Consider the following 14,290-nt stretch of genomic DNA (forward strand, 5'->3'; position numbering starts at 1 on the left):
ATAGAAATTATAGAATACTGACTAAGCGTATTGTATACTTTCGTTAAGATACAAAGAGGCATGCAATAGTCCAATTTAAATACAGTTCGGTGGGCCTTTCTTCTCATTTGCTGGAACATTCTGCGTTAGTCCATTTTTTTATTTTTGAAATGTGGGCAAAAGCTTTGCCTCGACCTATGATTCAGAAGAAGTTTTACAAGAAAGTAATTAAAGGTTTATGACTTATTACAAGTTTACTCTCCCGGCATCAAATGACCTAATCTTTCACCCGTTAACACCCATGACTTAGTCTGCTTTGTAATCTTGTCGAAGATGATTTGCAAGAGCGTGTGGTCGTTGTTGAATAGCCTATTGTTCATTCCAAACTTTCCAAGTGATGAGCATAGTGAGGGATGCCATTGCTTCGCGGTTTTGCCCCATGAACATCATGTTCCACCACTCAGGGAAAGAGAGGTACATCCATAGGTTCGTGTGAAGCTCATGGATGCCCAACCAATCTTTAGCCTTCTCCCAAAGTCGTATTGTGAAGCGATAATGAGTGAAGAGGTGGTTAAGGGACTCCATGCATTGCTTGCATACTGAACAGAATCCACAATTTGGCCACCCCCGCTATGCCAAGTCGTCAGCCGTCCAATTTGAATACTATACTGTGGAAAGCTCGTCATTTTCCTTGGTAATATTGACTCTCTACTAGCCTGTTAATTCTCATTGTCGACATGAGTATTTACAGGTGCATGAAGTGTATCAGCTGCCTACCTATGTTGCTGACCAGTGACCCGCGCGTCGCCGATCAATTTACCCGAAAACATTATTGCCGTCGCCGTCGTGATGAGTACGACTGAACTGCTCTACGTTCTCGCGTTTTCCAAGCCTACATATCAGAACAGCAGACGTTTTTGTCCCAGATCAAGATATGGAATCAAGAATAATTCAATGCTTGGCTTGATAGTCGAAGACTCCAAGGTCAGGAACGCGATTGCTTGGTCACTAAGTTGGGCACTGACTAGTCGCACGCTGGCACATGCACTGTAGTGTACTGGGAAGTGCCAACACGGTTCCTTTCTTGCCGAGTCGTCTCTTCATGACCCGAGCCAGGTCGTACCGATCTCCTCATCTGGAACCTCGCTTTCTCTAATCGCGTCCTAGATACCGTCGGAAACGCCTTTTGATTTAGCAGTCAGGTGTGGCAGCTTCAGAGTACGCGCATATACATACACACCGAGTGACACCCTATATATAGACCCCAAGTTCTCTGCTCCCTCCACGGCAAATTGCTTCTCTACTCTCTAGCTTGCTATTCTCACTTCCACCATTAACCCCCGACTTGATTCCAGCCAAATTAAGCACGCCGCCATGAAGCAGAAGATCGTGATCAAGGTGGAGATGACGTGCGACAAGTGCCGATCCAAGGCCATGGCGCTGGTGGCGGCCACGGTGGGGGTGGACTCGGTGGCGCTTGCCGGTGACAGCAAGGACCAGGTGGTGGTGGTCGGCGACGGCGTCGACTCCGTCAAGCTCACCAGCGCGCTGCGCAAGAAGGTCGGACACGCGCAGCTCGTGCAGGTCGGCGAGGTCAAGAAGGAGGAGGAGAAGAAGAAGCCCGCTGAAGCGGCCGCCGCCACCGCTGCCGTCGTCGAGTACACTTAGAGCAATTCCAATAGTATAGCCAACTGTTGGCTATAACAAGATGCCATATCATTTGTAGTCATCATATAGCTAACATGTACAATAGTTGGCTATAAGAATGTAGTACTTTACTAATATATGGCCCACATTTCACTCTCACAAGCGCGTTTAGGAGCGACGTCGTGAAGTTATTGCTATCAGATAAGAAACTTCACCTCCCTTCTCTCTCCTCTTCTCTCTCCTCCAACTCATCTAAAATATATTATTTAATGTCTTATAGTCAGCTGACTGGACTCTATTGTACCTGCTCTTACCCGTGGCACTACTACCAGTACCCTTCGCAGGCCGCGCCGGTCTATGGTTACCAGCAGTATTACTCCGGGCTGGACACCTGGTGGATGTAGCCACGCCACTCAGCATTCTTGAGTAATCTTTTTTGTTCGTCGATCGGGGTTTAGCTCTAGTAGGATTTCAAATGCCAAAGGTGGGATCTGTGTTGTATTGGTTCTTGTGGAAGCTTCTTAATTAAAGTATTAATTAAGAGTAATTAATTGATCATATGGATTCGTTTGCCGCTCAATTGGATAGTGCTACAAGCAGTTTTCTGGCAAAGAAGCCAGCATGGATGTCCGGGACCAAAGGATGATGATAGTGAGACTAGTAGGGCCGGAGTTTAGCTCTAGTAGGATTGCAAGCCAATGTCGCCGGGCCAGCTGAGCGACCTCATGACAATCAGGAGAGTTTTTTTTTTTGAGAGAAGACAATCAAGAGAGTTGATAAAACACTAAAACTACACTCACTTTTATGTCTAATGTTCGGAAAATTACCCCTTTACGTTATGCTAGCAAAATTCTGCTATTTTTTTTTTTTTTTTTTTTGCAATGTGCACTAAAACACAAATTAGTACAAATTGACACTGAATCTGACAGCCCACATGCCAGGGACAATTTTGCTGAGTTGGACCGGATCCCATTTGTCAGCCCAATATATTCTAAAAATGTACCGATGGGAAGTCCAGGGCGGATGTACCCGTGTACGATGTACGTAACACACAGTTCCAAAAACAAATCTGTATGGCCAACTAATTCACTATCTGTATGGCTAACTATTTTTTTTTTTGCGAATAAGAAACTTCATTAATCAAATGACATGATTACAATCACTCCGAAGAGTGTAAGAAAGAAAACCTGGGTTATAGTTTATCCACATGCATCTTCTCCTATCCTAATTTATTTGATACTAACTTTTCTCGTGATGTGCGCTATGATACTACATATGATACTCTAATCTTCTCTCTCATCCATAATTACTGTCACATCAGCATTTTTGGTGAGGCTAGGATGCATGATACTAGCTATGATACTAACACTATGGCTAGCTTGAATATGGTGGACTGAGGTTATCTACTTTCCAAGACTGCCTGTGCATGTAAGTCAGCGGTTTGCGTATGTGCCACTACTGCTGCCGTTGTTAGCTATTATTGTTCATGTCTGTGCCGGCCACCATTTCGGTTTGTAAACTATTGTGTGCCTCTTCTCTTTGGCAGTCAGTTTTTCTGTGTCGCATGTTGCATACTGTTGCTTCCAGATTTCTTCCATTGAGCATCGGCAAGTTCTAAATGAGTGACAATATTAAATTTCTCAGCTGGAACGTGAGGGGTTTGAATGACCCGGACAGGCAGGCCACAGTCACGAGATTATTGCTTTTTCCTCTTGCCATCTTGTTTGCCTTCAGGAAACAAAGTTAAGCAATGTTGATCAGTTTACTGCGGCTTTCCTGGGAGGCTACATACTCAGGAGTTTCGCTCAGAGGCCTGCGCTTGGCACTAGGGGTGGCATTTTGCTGCTATGGGATGACGCGGCGCTGCACGTTACCAACATCGTAGCTACAATTTTTTGCCTCTCCGCCTCGGTTCAAAGTCGACTCACGGGTATCGCCTTCTAAGTGACCTCGGTCTACGGTCCTACTTCCTATGCCCGCAAAGACGATTTCTTCAATGAGCTGATTGCCCAAAAGCCTGCAAGCGATGAGAAATGGCTAGCAATGGGAGATTTCAACCAAATCTACCGAGCCTGTCAAAAGTATAAGAGAAATTTCAACCGGAGCCGCCTAAATAGATTCCGAGCTTCCCTTACCACTTGTGAACTCAAGGAGATTCACCTCCAAAATAGGCGGTTCACTTGGTCAAATGAGAGGAATAATCCAACAATGTGCAAACTCGATGGGTTCTTTTGCAATGATGCTTGGGGCCTGCATTTTGACTCTCATATCCTCAATGCCCTTTTCTCCGCCCTCTCCGACCATTGTCCACTTCTCCTCGCCGATGATAGTGGTCCAAGGAGGCCTAAAACCTTCAAGTTCAAATTTTTTTGGACGGGCATCCCGAGATTCCATGATGTGGTTGCAAGAGCTTGGACCTTGCCCTCCGGCCATGATGAACCTTATCAAAACCTTTTCCACAAGCTAAAGAATGTGTCAAAGGGGCTTAGCAAGTGGAGCCGGGGGCTTTTCTCTAACTCCAAAGTGATCCTTCATGCCGCATTTCTTGTCATCCTTCTTCTCGACTTTGCTCAAGAAAGCCGGATGTCGTTGCCTAATCGACGGTACCTCGGAGGAGGGATCCTCACGAGGGGGAGAAGAAGTAGGGGCCATAGGGCGGAGTGCACACGGGACGGTGGTACGCGATTTACCCAGCTTCGGAACACCTGCACGATGACAGGGCCTACTGCTGCTTGTCTGGAATTATCTGGGCGCCCTCGCGATGTTACAATGAGTTGTTGTTCTGCCTCTAGGGCTCCCAGGATCCGGCTTATAAAGGCGCACGGATCTAGGGTTTACATGGAGAGTCCTAGCCGGATTACAGATAGCCTAACTACGGTACAATATCTTGCCGTGCACGTCACGGATCCGCCTTCCATATACGTCGTACCGGATCCGGGTTCCTCACGGGCCTCCGCGGATCCGGATTCCTCCTAATGTCGGCACGGATCCGGCTTACCGATCCGGGCCGGACTTCTTCCTTCATGATCAACGAGCAATCGGGTCCGCCCGATGGGCCACATGCCTCATCACCATCTCGTGGGCCACCCGGGCTTGCCGGATCTAGGCACTGTCGATGGTACACCCATGAAGTATACCCACAACAGTAGCCCCCAGAGTTCTCCGAGTTTCGCCTGCTATTTCCGCCTTTGCTAGTCCATCATGGTTTCCGACAATGTCAGTAACGCGGAGAAACTTGAAGAACTCCAACTTCACATTTTCTTCTTTTCCCAACTTTTAGTCGGAAAAAATACTCCCATTCCGCGGGACTTCATCCATCGACGTTTTGAATACGTTTCCGGGTTGCCCCTGCGTCAAATGAGAACCAACTTACCCTCGCGCAATTACCCGGAATCTTTAAAAGACTCAAACGGTTCCGCCAATTCCGGCGCCATTTTCGCGCGATTTGTGCGGTAACTTATCTCTAGCCATTTTTACCGTTTAGGGTTTTGGACACGTGTCACACATCCAACGGTGCGACGCTTGCGTTCCGACCACAGTATGCGGAGCACGAATCTCGTCCCTCCGGCCTATAAATATCCACCGTCAACCCTAACTTCTCATTCACCCCCCCTTTCTCACCTCTCCACGCAGCGCCGCTCGCGAGCTCCTCCTCCGCCGTGCCGGAACCCGCCGGAAAATTCGCCGGAGCATCACCGGAGCGATTTCACCACCGTGGTGTTCATCGTGTTCTTAACTCCGGCGAGCCACCGTACGAAAACCTCGTCGCCGGCGACTCCGACCACCGCGAAATCCATTACGGTAAGTTCTCCGAGCTTCGACCCTTTGCCGTAGTTGGTAGGGATGATCGCTAGGTTGACGATGCCGGATCCGACTAAAAAATGTTTCCGCCAAAACCTTTTCTTCAGATGTCTTCAACGACTCCGCCTCCAACCTCAGAACCTATCATGGCGACCCCAATCTCCTCCGCCCTCCACCCTTCGTTCCGGCCAGGCCGGATCCTTCAAAGGATTCCGGCAAGGAGGCCGAAGGGACCTCTCGCTCACCCGGAGAAAGCCTCCGGGGCGGATCAAACGGAGCACCAGGCGGAAGAGGTCATCAAAAGTCGAAAGCTCGCCAACGAGACTCCGAGCCAAGGGAAAATGGTGGCCCTGCACCACCACCGACATGGAGCCGAGGAACCTCGAGACGGAGGGCTTCCTGCAACACGGAAGCTGGAGGTCAATTCCGAATGAACTAGCTCCAGCTCCTAAGGACGACGAGATGGTGCTGACGAAAGCACTGGTGGAGCGCGGTTTTTCATTTCCGCCTTCAGACTTCTTCCTAGAGATTCTGAAGACCTATGGGCTCCAACCCCACAACATTTCTCCGAACAGCGTGCTTGCAATCTGCAACCACGTCACCCTCTGCGAAGGCCATCTCCGGTAACCCCGAGCTCTCTCTCGTTCCAGACATTACTTTACCGTCAAGAAGGAGAGGGTCCGGCAATCCACCGAACTAGCTACATGCGGATCCATCACCTTCATGATCCGCCCGGGCCGCGTCTACCCCCCACCGACCGCCACGAATCCGCGAGGTACTGGTCTGGGGGTTTCTTCTACTTGAAGGACGTCTCCGACCCCGCGAGCGAAAGAAAGTTGCCGCCATTCAAGAACTGCCCCGCCATCGAGCTTCCGGCATGGTCGCACCGCCCCCACCTTTCCGAACCGCTCCAGCTCACACGCGCCGTCGGCGGATCTCGTAAGCCGACGGAGGAGGGGCCGACGGGGAAGGACTTAACCCTTTCCCGGTTCACCAAGCGGATCCAGCCGCTCCAACACAGGGACCGCCTCGATGTTCCAATACACAGGGCGCGACGACCCAATGCGCGCCACAAAAGACAATCTTTCCGCCGACGCCATCGACAAGAGGATCCGGCTCCTCATCAAAATCCCACGTGAACTTCACGTTCACGTGTGCAACAAAGACATTCACACGAATGGTTCCGGAACCGCGGTACGTCATCTTGACTTTAGTCTATTGTTTCTCTTCGCATTCAAACTTTTTTGTCTAAGTGTTTAACTTTGCATTAGCTCGAGGCGCTTGAAGAAAACGAACTCGGAACTATCCTCCGGGTTCCTTCCACCGGCAACACGGATCCGGAAGCTGCATCGGAGGTGGAAGCTCCCGAGGCCCCACGCCCTGCTAAGAGGAAGAAGCCAGCTCCTTCCAGCCCCTATGCGAAACGCGCCCGCGAAGTGCTTAGCACTGCGGCTACCCGGAAAGCGGAGACGGAAAAGAAGCGCCTTTCACTGATTAATACCAGCAACAAGGGGCAGCCTGCCATCCAGCATTTCTTCAAGCCTTCCGGGTAAGTGCCTACTTCCGAGATCCAAGTTCTGGTTTCACGATCAAACTCTTACTTATACTTTTATGTTTTTTCTGAAGCTCCGGAAGCCAGCCCCCCAAGGCCCCAAGGGTCCCGAAGAAAAAAGCCAAGCCATCTCCGGCTTCTATTCCTGTTACTCCCGAGGTTGAAGTTCCGCCCAAGGCTTCATCCGCCTCCAAGCCGGATCCGAAAGATGTCATCAACCTTGATGACCTTCCTGAAGATCCCACTCACCATGGCGACTCCGCCAAGGGGACCTCCTCATCTGTTCCTCCGCAAGATCAACCAAGCACCGCTTTCGCGGAGCCCACGTAAGAAGAACAGGAGCAAAAGGTAAAGCTCCTTCAAGTCACCAACGCGACTCGGGTCGACCCTCGACCGACTCCGTCCCTTCAAAAGCTTACCCTTGCACAGCGTCACGCGGAAGTTTCCACCATGCGGAACAAAGTGTGGGGAAAGCCGGACGAGGAGATGCGAGAGCTCGCCGACCTGGAGGACGGCCTGAAGGTGTTTTTCGCCAAGCACAAGGAAGTGCGGCAGGTGATACTAGCCCCCAAGCATTGGGTGATATATTTCCGTGTAACATGTATTAGCCGATGCTTTCCCAAAATGTACTTTTAGGCGGAAATTTAAAATTTTTATACCAAGACTTTGAATTCTTCGCTAGCTGATACGTCTCCGACGTATCGATAATTTCTTATGTTCCATGCCACATTATTGATGTTATCTACATGTTTTATGCACACTTTATGTCATATTCGTGCATTTTCTGGAACTAACCTATTAACAAGATGCCGAAGTGCCGAGTTCCTGTTTTCTGTTGTTTTTGGTTTCGAAATCCTAGTAACGAAATATTCTCGGAATCGGACGAAATCAACGCCCGGGTTCCTATTTTCACCGGAAGCATCCGGAACACCGGGAACGACCGGAGGGGGCACTGGGCCCCCAGACTATAGGCCGGCGCGGCCCAGGCCCTGGCCGCGCCGCCATATGGTGTGGCCACCCCAGAAGCCCTCCTGCGCCGCCTCTTCGCCTATATAAAGCCCCTGGATCAGAAACCCTGAGGCGTTAGACGAAAACCACAGAAACCTTCCAGAGCCGCCGCCATCGCGAAGCCAAGATCCGGGGGACGGAGTCTCTGTTCGGCACCCTGCCGGAGCGGGGAAGTGCCCCGGAAGGCTTCTCCATCGACACCGCTGCCATCTCCACCGCCATCTTCATCACCGCTGCTGCTCCCATGAGGAGGGAGTAGTTCTCCATCGAGGCTCGGGCTGTACCGGTAGCTATGTGGTTAATCTCTCTACTATGTACTTCAATACAATGATCTCATGAGCTGCTTTACATGATTGAGATTCATATGAGTTTTGTATCACTACTATCTATGTGCTACTCTAGCAAAGTTATTAAAGTAGTTCTATTCCTCCCGCACGTGTGTAAAGGTGACGAGTGTGTGCACCGTGTTAGTACTTGGTTTATGCTATGATCATGATCTCTTGTAGATTGCGAAGTTAACTATTGCTATGATAATATTGATGTGATCTATTCCTCCTACATATGCATGAAGGTGACAGTGTGCATGCTATGTTAGTACTTGGTTTAGTCTTTTGATCTATCTTACACTATAAGGTTACTTAAATATGAGCATTATTGTGGAGCTTGTTAACTCCGGCATTGAGGGTTCGTGTAATCCTACGCAATGTGTTCATCATCCAACAAGAGTGTAGAGTATGCATTTATCTATTCTGTTATGTGATCAATGTTGAGAGTGTCCACTAGTGAAAGTGTAATCCCTAGGCCTTGTTCCTAAATATCTGCTATCGCTGCTTGTTTACTCGTTTTACTTGCGTTACTACTCGCTGCAATACTACCACCATCAACTACACGCCAGCAAGCACTTTTCTGGCACCGTTGCTACTGCTCATATATATTTATACCACCTGTATTTCACTATCTCTTCGCCGAACTAGTGCACCTATTTGGTGTGTTGGGGACACAAGAGACTTCTTGCTTTGTGGTTGCAGGGTTGCATGAGAGGGATATCTTTGACCTCTTCCTCCCTGAGTTCGATAAACCTTGGGTGATCCACTTAAGGGAAAACTTGCTGCTGTTCTACAAACCTCTGCTCTTGGAGGCCCAACACTCGTCTACAGTGAAAGGAGGGGGAACGTAGACATCAAGCTATTTTCTGGCGCCGTTGCCGGGGAGGGAAGGTAAACGGCACTCACACATTGGCAAGCCCGGCAACTAAGCACTTTTCCTCCCTCGTCAACTACGCGCCAAGCATATTTTCTGGCGCCGTTGCCGGGGAGGAAAGGTAAAAGGTACTCACACTCCGGATCTCGGCTACTAAGCTATTTTCGCCGTTGTAAGTACTCGAAGCTATTTCCTTTAGATCCTGCAATTGCATCTTTTTGTTTCTTGTTTACACTAGTTTGGCATAATGGACAAGAATGATCTTCTTATTCTATTTCCTGATTTAAAACATGGATTGTTTGATGCGAAAATTAAAAAACCTATGGAATCTTATTTGCATGCTGGTAGTAATATTAGTATGAACGCTTTGAACACCATTGTTGCTAATGATATGGAAAATTCTAAGCTTGGGGAAGCTGGTTTTCATGATCTTTTTAGTCCCCCAAGCATTGAGGAGAAAATTTTCTTTGATGATACTTTGCCTCCTATTTATGATGATTATAATGATAGTGGTCTTTTGGTGCCACCTACTATGGAGAGTAAATTTTGTTGTGATTACACTATGCCTCCTACACTTGATGAGAATAATAATGATAGCTACTTTGTTGAATTTGCTCCTACTACAATTAATAAGAATAACTATGCTTTTGTTGGGAGTAGTACTAATTTTATGCATGAGACTCATGATAAGAATGTTTCATTTGATAGTTATATTGTTGAGTTTGCTCATGATGCTACTGAAAGTTATTATGGGAGAGGAAAATATGGTTGTAGAAATTTTCATGTTACTAAAATGCCTCTCTATGTGCTGAAATTTTTGAAGCTACACTTGTTTTATCTTCCTATGCTTGTTACTTTGCTCTTCATGAACTTGTTTATTTACAAGATTCCTATGCATAGGAAGCATGTTAGACTTAAATTTGTTTTGAACTTGCCTCTTGAAGCTCTCTTTTGCTTCAAATACTATTTCCCGCGAATGGATTATTAAAACTGCTGAGCCCATCTTAATGGCTATAAAGAAAGAACTTCTTGGGAGATAACCCATGTGTTATTTTTCTACAGTATTTTGTTTTATATTTGTGTCTTGGAAGTTGTTTACTACTGTAGCAACCTCTCCTTATCTTAGTTTTGTGTTTTGTTGTGCCAAGTAAAGTCTTTGATAGTAAAGTCAATACTAGATTTGGATTACTGCGCAGAAACTGTTTTCTTTGCTGTCACGAATCTGGGCAAAATTCTCTGTAGGTAACTCAGAAAATTATGCCAATTTACGTGAGTGATCCTCAGATATGTACGCAACTTTCATTCAATTTGGGCATTTTCATTTGAGCAAGTCTGGTGCCATTTTAAAATTCGTCTTTACGGACTGTTCTGTTTTGACAGATTCTGCCTTTTATTTCGCATTGCCTCTTTTGCTATGTGGGATGGATTTCTTTGTTCCATTAAACTCCAGTAGCTTTGGGCAATGTCCAGAAGTGTTAAGAATGATTGTGTCACCTCTGAACATGTGAGTTTTTGATTATGCACTAACCCTCTAATGAGTTTGTTTCGAGTTTGGTGTGGAGGAAGTTTTCAAGGGTCAAGAGAGGAGGATGATATACTATGATCAAGAAGAGTGAAAGGTCTAAGCTTGGGGATGCCCCGGTGGTTCATCCCTGCATATTTCAAGAAGACTCAAGCATCTAAGCTTGGGGATGCCCAAGGCATCCCCTTCTTCATCGACAACATTATCAGGTTCCTCCCCTGAAACTATATTTTTATTCGGTCACATCTTATGTACTTTACTTGGAGCGTCTGTGTGCTTTTGTTTTTGTTTGTGTTTGAATAAATTGGATTACATCATGCTTGTGTGGGAGAGAGAGACACGCTCAGCTGTAGCATATGGACAAGTATGTCCTTAGGCTCTACTCATAGTATTCATGGCGAAGTTTCTTCTTCGTTAAATTGTTATATGGTTGGAATTGGAAAATGATACATGTAGTAATTGCTATTAATGTCTTGGGTAATGTGATACTTGGCAATTGTTGTGCTCATGTTTAAGCTCTTGCATCATATGCTTTGCACCTATTAATGAAGAATACATAGAGCATGCTAAAATTTGGTTTGCATATTTGGTTTCTCTAAGGTCTAGATAATTTCTAGTATTGAGTTTGAATAACAAGGAAGACGGTGTAGAGTCTTATAATGTTTTCAATATGTCTTTTATGTGAGTTTTGCTGCACCGGTTCATCCTTGTGTTTGTTTCAAATAAGCCTTGCTAGCCTAAACCTTGTATCGAGAGGGAATACTTCTCATGCATCCAAAATACTTGAGCCAACCACTATGCCATTTGTGTCCACCATACCTACCTACTACATGGTATTTCTCCGCCATTCCAAAGTAAATTGCTTGAAGTGCTACCTTTAAATTTCTATCCTCTACCTTTACAATATATAGCTCATGGGACAAATAGCTTAAAAACTATTGTGGTATTGAATATGTAATTATGCACTTTATCTCTTATTAAGTTGCTTGTTGTGCGATAACCATGTTCACTGGGGACGCCATCAACTATTCATTGTTGAATTTCATGTGAGTTGCTATGCATGTTCGTCTTGTCTGAAGTAAGAGCGATCTACCACCTTATGGTTGAGCATGCATATTGTTAGAGAAGAACATTGGGCCGCTAACTAAAGCCATGATCCATGGTGGAAGTTTCGAGTTTTGGACATATATCCTCAATCTCAAATGAGAAAATTATTAATTGTTGTTACATGCTTATGCATAAAAGAGGAGTCCATTATCTCGTTGTCTATGTTGTCCCGGTATGGATGTCTAAGTTGAAGAATAATCAATAGCGAGAAATCCAATGCGAGCTTTCTCCTTAGACCTTTGTACAGGCGGCATAGAGGTACCCCTTTGTGACACTTGGTTAAAACATGTGCATTGTGATGATCCGGTAGTCCAAGCTAATTAGGACAAGGTGCGGGCACTATTAGTATACTATGCATGAGGCTTGCAACTTGTAAGATATAATTTACATGATGCATATGCTTTATTACTACCGTTGACAAAATTGTTTCATGTTTTCAAAATCAAAGCTCTAGCACAAATATAGCAATCGATGCTTTTCCTCTATGAGGACCATTCTTTTACTTTCAATGTTGAGTCAGCTTCACCTATTTCTCTCCACCTCAAGAAGCAAACACTTGTGTGAACTCGTGCATTGATTCTTACATATTTGCATATTGCATTTGTTATATTGCTTTGCATTGACAATTATCCATGAGATATACATGTTATAAGTTGAAAGCAACCGCTGAAACTTCATCTTCCATTGTGTTGCTTCAATACCTTTACTTTGAATTATTGCTTTATGAGTTAACTCTTATGCAAGACTTATTGATGCTTGTCTTGAAGTGCTATTCATGAAAAGTCTTTGCTATATGATTCACTTGTTTACTCATGTCATATACATTTTTTTGATCGCTGCATTCACTACATATGCTTTACAAATAGTATGATCAAGGTTATGATGGCATGTCACTCCAGAAATTATCTTTGTTATCGTTTTACCTGCTCGGGACGAGCGTAACTAAGCTTGGGGATGCTGATACGTCTCCGACGTATCGATAATTTCTTATGTTCCATGCCACATTATTGATGTTATCTACATGTTTTATGCACACTTTATGTCATATTCGTGCATTTTCCGGAACTAACCTATTAACAAGATGCTCGAAGTGCCGGTTCCGTTTTCGCTGTTTTTGGTTTCAGAAATCCTAGTAACGAAATATTCTCGGAATCGGACGAAATCAACGCCCAGGTTCCTATTTTCACCGGAAGCATCCAGAACACCCGGGAACGACCAGAGGGGGGGCACTGGGCCCCCAGACCATAGGCTGGCGCGGCCCAGGCCCTGGCCGCGCCGCCATATGGTGTGGCCACCCCAGAAGCCCTCCTGCGCCGCCTCTTCGCCTATATAAAGCCCCTGGATCAGAAACCCTGAGGCGTTCGACGAAAACCACAGAAACCTTCCAGAGCCGCCGCCATCGCGAAGCCAAGATCTGGGGGACAGGAATCTCTGTTCCGGCACCCTGCCGGAGCGGGGAAGTGCCCCCGGAAGGCTTCTCCATCGACACCGCTGCCATCTCCACCGCCATCTTCATCACCGCTGCCGCTCCCATGAGGAGGGAGTAGTTCTCCATCGAGGCTCGGGGCTGTACCGGTAGCTATGTGGTTAATCTCTCTACTATGTACTTCAATACAATGATCTCATGAGCTGCTTTACATGATTGAGATTCATATGAGTTTTGTATCACTACTATCTATGTGCTACTCTAGCAAAGTTATTAAAGTAGTTCTATTCCTCCCTGCACGTGTGTAAAGGTGACAGGTGTGTGCACCGTGTTAGTACTTGGTTTATGCTATGATCATGATCTCTTGTAGATTGCGAAGTTAACTATTGCTATGATAATATTGATGTGATCTATTCCTCCTACATATGCATGAAGGTGACGAGTGTGCATGCTATGTTAGTACTTGGTTTAGTCTTTTGATCTATCTTACACTATAAGGTTACTTAAATATGAGCATTATTGTGGAGCTTGTTAACTTCCGGCATTGAGGGTTCGTGTAATCCTACGCAATGTGTTCATCATCCAACAAGAGTGTAGAGTATGCATTTATCTATTCTGTTATGTGATCAATGTTGAGAGTGTCCACTAGTGAAAGTGTAATCCCTAGGCCTTGTTCCTAAATACTCTGCTATCGCTGCTTGTTTACTCGTTTCTTGCGTTACTACTGCTGCAATACTACCACCATCAACTACACGCCAGCCAAGCACTTTTACGGCACCGTTGCTACTGCTCATATATATTTATACCACCCGTATTTCACTATCTCTTCGCCGAACTAGTGCACCTATTTGGTGTGTTGGGGACACAAGAGACTTCTTGCTTTGTGGTTGCAGGGTTGCATGAGAGGGATATCTTTGACCTCTTCCTCCCTGAGTTCGATAAACCTTGGGTGATCCACTTAAGGGAAAACTTGCTCCTGTTCTACAAACCTCTGCTCTTGGAGGCCCAACACTGTCTACAGGAAAGGAGGGGAACGTAGACATCACTA

The 14,290-nt window shown here is 46.1% G+C and overlaps 1 protein-coding gene across 1 annotated transcript; it reads left to right on the forward strand.

Annotated features, from left to right (window-relative positions):
* Nucleotides 1-1,310: 1,310 nt before the first annotated feature.
* LOC124687885 (disease resistance protein Pik-1-like) lies at nt 1,311-2,184 on the forward strand. Its single transcript, XM_047221613.1, has 2 exons — nt 1,311-1,642; nt 1,936-2,184. Exons 1-2 carry the CDS (start codon nt 1,354-1,356, stop codon nt 2,028-2,030), a joined length of 384 nt encoding a protein of 127 aa, XP_047077569.1. The 5' UTR covers nt 1,311-1,353; the 3' UTR covers nt 2,031-2,184.
* Nucleotides 2,185-14,290: the final 12,106 nt, after the last annotated feature.

The sequence above is a fragment of the Lolium rigidum genome, chromosome 2, assembly GCF_022539505.1.
Source record: "Lolium rigidum isolate FL_2022 chromosome 2, APGP_CSIRO_Lrig_0.1, whole genome shotgun sequence".
Classification (NCBI taxonomy): domain Eukaryota; kingdom Viridiplantae; phylum Streptophyta; class Magnoliopsida; order Poales; family Poaceae; genus Lolium; species Lolium rigidum.

Coding starts and splice junctions, on each gene's coding strand:
- LOC124687885 (XM_047221613.1), top strand. CDS start 1,354: ATGAAGCAGAAGATCGTGATCAAGGTGGAGATGACGTGCGACAAGTGC. Junction 1,643..1,935: donor CGCTGCCGTCGTCGAGTACA/CTTAGAGCAATT, acceptor ATTGTACCTGCT/CTTACCCGTGGCACTACTAC.